This window comes from Homarus americanus, unplaced genomic scaffold (assembly GCF_018991925.1).
Source record: "Homarus americanus isolate GMGI-L3 unplaced genomic scaffold, GMGI_Hamer_2.0 scaffold12274, whole genome shotgun sequence".
NCBI classification, from domain to species: Eukaryota; Metazoa; Arthropoda; class Malacostraca; order Decapoda; family Nephropidae; genus Homarus; species Homarus americanus.
In genome coordinates, this window is record NW_024722384.1 from 132,345 (window position 1) to 135,000 (window position 2,656).

The 2,656-nt window shown below is 55.0% G+C and overlaps 1 protein-coding gene across 1 annotated transcript in view; it reads right to left on the minus strand.

The window, feature by feature from the left end:
• Window positions 1-382: 382 nt before the first annotated feature.
• The window catches only part of LOC121862727 (insulin-like growth factor-binding protein complex acid labile subunit), a 35,616-nt gene continuing 33,342 nt past the window's right edge, over window positions 383-2,656 (minus strand). The window contains exon 2 of the mRNA XM_042361043.1: window positions 383-2,404. Coding sequence (XP_042216977.1) covers window positions 401-2,404 — 2,004 coding nt within the window. The 3' untranslated portion in view covers window positions 383-400. The remainder of the gene's footprint in view (window positions 2,405-2,656) is intronic.

Genomic DNA, 2,656 nt, shown 5'->3' on the forward strand with positions numbered 1-2,656 from the left:
ACACCCCCCTCACCTCACAGCACAAGTCCCTCCCACCCCCACACAGCAGCACAAGTCCCTCACCCCACCACAGCAGGAAGTCCCTCACCTCACACAGCTGGAGTCCCTCCTCACCACACAAGTCCCTCACCTCCCACAGTACAGTACAGGTGTCTCTGTCTTCACAGCCGTTCAGTTTAGGAAGAATTTGAGAGTATTAAAGCGTCTGCCTTTAGTTTCCTTCACGAGGCTTACGTCCTCATAGTTAGTTGTTACACACACACACACACACACACACACACACACACACACACACTACTTTAGAGAGCTGGACTATTGGGTCGGTTCTCTGCCGGGTTTCCCTCTTGAGGTGGAACGTGGTTGAGTTTCACTGTCAGTATGGTTTTGGATAGGAGCTGCGTTATGGTTGTTGGTAGGGCGTGGTTTCAGTCGGGGCGTGGTTTTGGTCGGGGGCGTGGTTATGGTCGGGGGCGTGGTTTTGGTCGGGGTCGTGGTTATGGTCGAGTTGGTCCTCCTCCAAGACTTCCTGTGACCCGGCAATATCCGTCATTTCGTCTATGGTGGCGATGGTGGCGTCGAGCTGGGTGTTGGCGGCCTTCTTCACTCCTGGACTGTTGTTGTTTTTACTGTCCCTAAACCTCATGAGTTTCTGCTTCTTCTCGGGGTCCTCCTCGTAGGTGTAGTAGAAGGCCGAGTGTCTGTTGTAGAGGACGATCCCGACGATGATGAGGGCCAGGAGGAGGAGGACGAGGACACAACCCGCCACTATCACCAGGTACATCTCCTCCCTCATCATCTTCTTCACTGACCACCCCACGTCCACGTCCTCCTGCCTCGTCAGTTGGCCTCGAGGTAGTTCAGGTTCATTAGTCATCACGTCGAGGGAAGGTTCTATCCAGGTGGGCCAGACGACGACAGCTGCCGGGGTGGTGAAGGGGCAGGCTGGCAGGTCACCAGGAGGCAGGAGAGACAGCACCAGCCCTTCCACGCCCCGAGGACCTGAACACTTGATACACGTCCACACCCGCGGCTCGTCACACCCAGACTCTTGGTCGGGTGCGTCTTGTAGCCACCGCTGTAGTGGCCCTGCGTGGCACTGGTCACAATTCCAAGGGTTGCCCTCCAGGCGTAGTGTACGTAGTTCAATAGCAGAGGTTACAGTCTCAAAGAAGGCGTTATCCAGGCCACGGAAGCTGTTAAGGGAGAGATCCAGCGAATGTAGATGAGGTGCGTTGTGGAGGATCTCTGTAGAGAATGACGTCAGGTAGTTGGCCGACATGTTGAGGTGGTGGAGGTGTCGTGAGTGTCGCAGGAGGTCAGGAGGTACTCTGGTCAGGCCCATGTCACCAAGACCTAACCGACGGAGCTGACGAGCCTTGGGTAGTACGTTGAGGAGTTGGTCTACGTGGAGTGAATTACCTGACAGCTGGATGTCGTGCAGCTGGTGGAGTGTGTCCTGCAGAGCGCTGGCCTCCAGATGTGCCATGCGGTTGTATGACAGATCCAGATGCTTAACGGAATTGTTGGCAAAGGCGCCGGTCTCCAGCCGGCTGATGCGGTTGTGAGATAGATGAAGAGAGTTGAGAGGCGAGCCGGATACGGCGCCTCGCTCTACGAAGGATATATGGTTGCCGTCAAGTCTTAACGTGACCAGGTGAGGTAAAGCATTGGAGGCTATACCGAGAGGCACTTGTGTCAGGCGGTTATTACGGAGGTCAAGATCACGTAGTTGTGACAACGTGTGGAGGAGAGTGTTGCTGATGGAGCTCAGATGACACCCAGCACACGACAGGTGCCTCAGCTCGGGCACATCAGTGAACCTCTCGGGCTGTAGGTCCCCGAGGGGGTTGTGACTGAGGTCTAGCCGCTCCAGCCTCGCCAGCCCGAAGAAGATCCGCGGCACCAACTCCGGCACCACGTTGTTAGCTATGGTGAGGCTCCGTAGGTGACGCACGTGACGGAACACTGCTGAAGGTACGGACTGGATGCGGTTGTGACTCAGATCTAAGTGACGTAACACCTCGGCCCCGCGGAAGTTGGTCTCCATGAGGGCCGATATGTGGTTGTTAGTGAGGTTGAGGACGTGGAGGCGCTGGAGGCCCCAGAAGGAGTGAGCACCCAGGGCGGGGATCCCTGAGTGTGTGATGTGCATCTCCTCCAGGAGTTTCAGGCCCTTGAAGATGGGGCCCAGCGTGAAGGAGTTTGGGTTGTTGGGCGGCGCCGAGATCACTAAAAGTTCTGTGTCGGCGCCCATGTCCGTGACGGGCAGTGGGTCTCTCATGCCCCCAGACTCACATCGGATACCCCGCCGCCCACGCTCGTCCAGGGAACACCGACATTCCCGAGGACACGCCCACGAGGCGCCCACACACGCCCACAGCAGCAGCAGCAGCACACGAGCCATCTGTAAGAGAAACATATATTTAATACCACTTATGATTTATTCAGTAAACACACAGCAGCTCCAGGTCGGGATTCTTATTAATTCTCTAAGATAATCTTCTCTCCCAAATGATGCTAAATAAACGTATCAGATCAACAATAATAATAAAACAAAAATAAACAAACCCTGCCCCTAAACCGTTGCCATTGTACCGTAAATATCAAACACTTGGCAACTTAACCGTAGATTAATGTAGTCACCGCTGGAGATTGT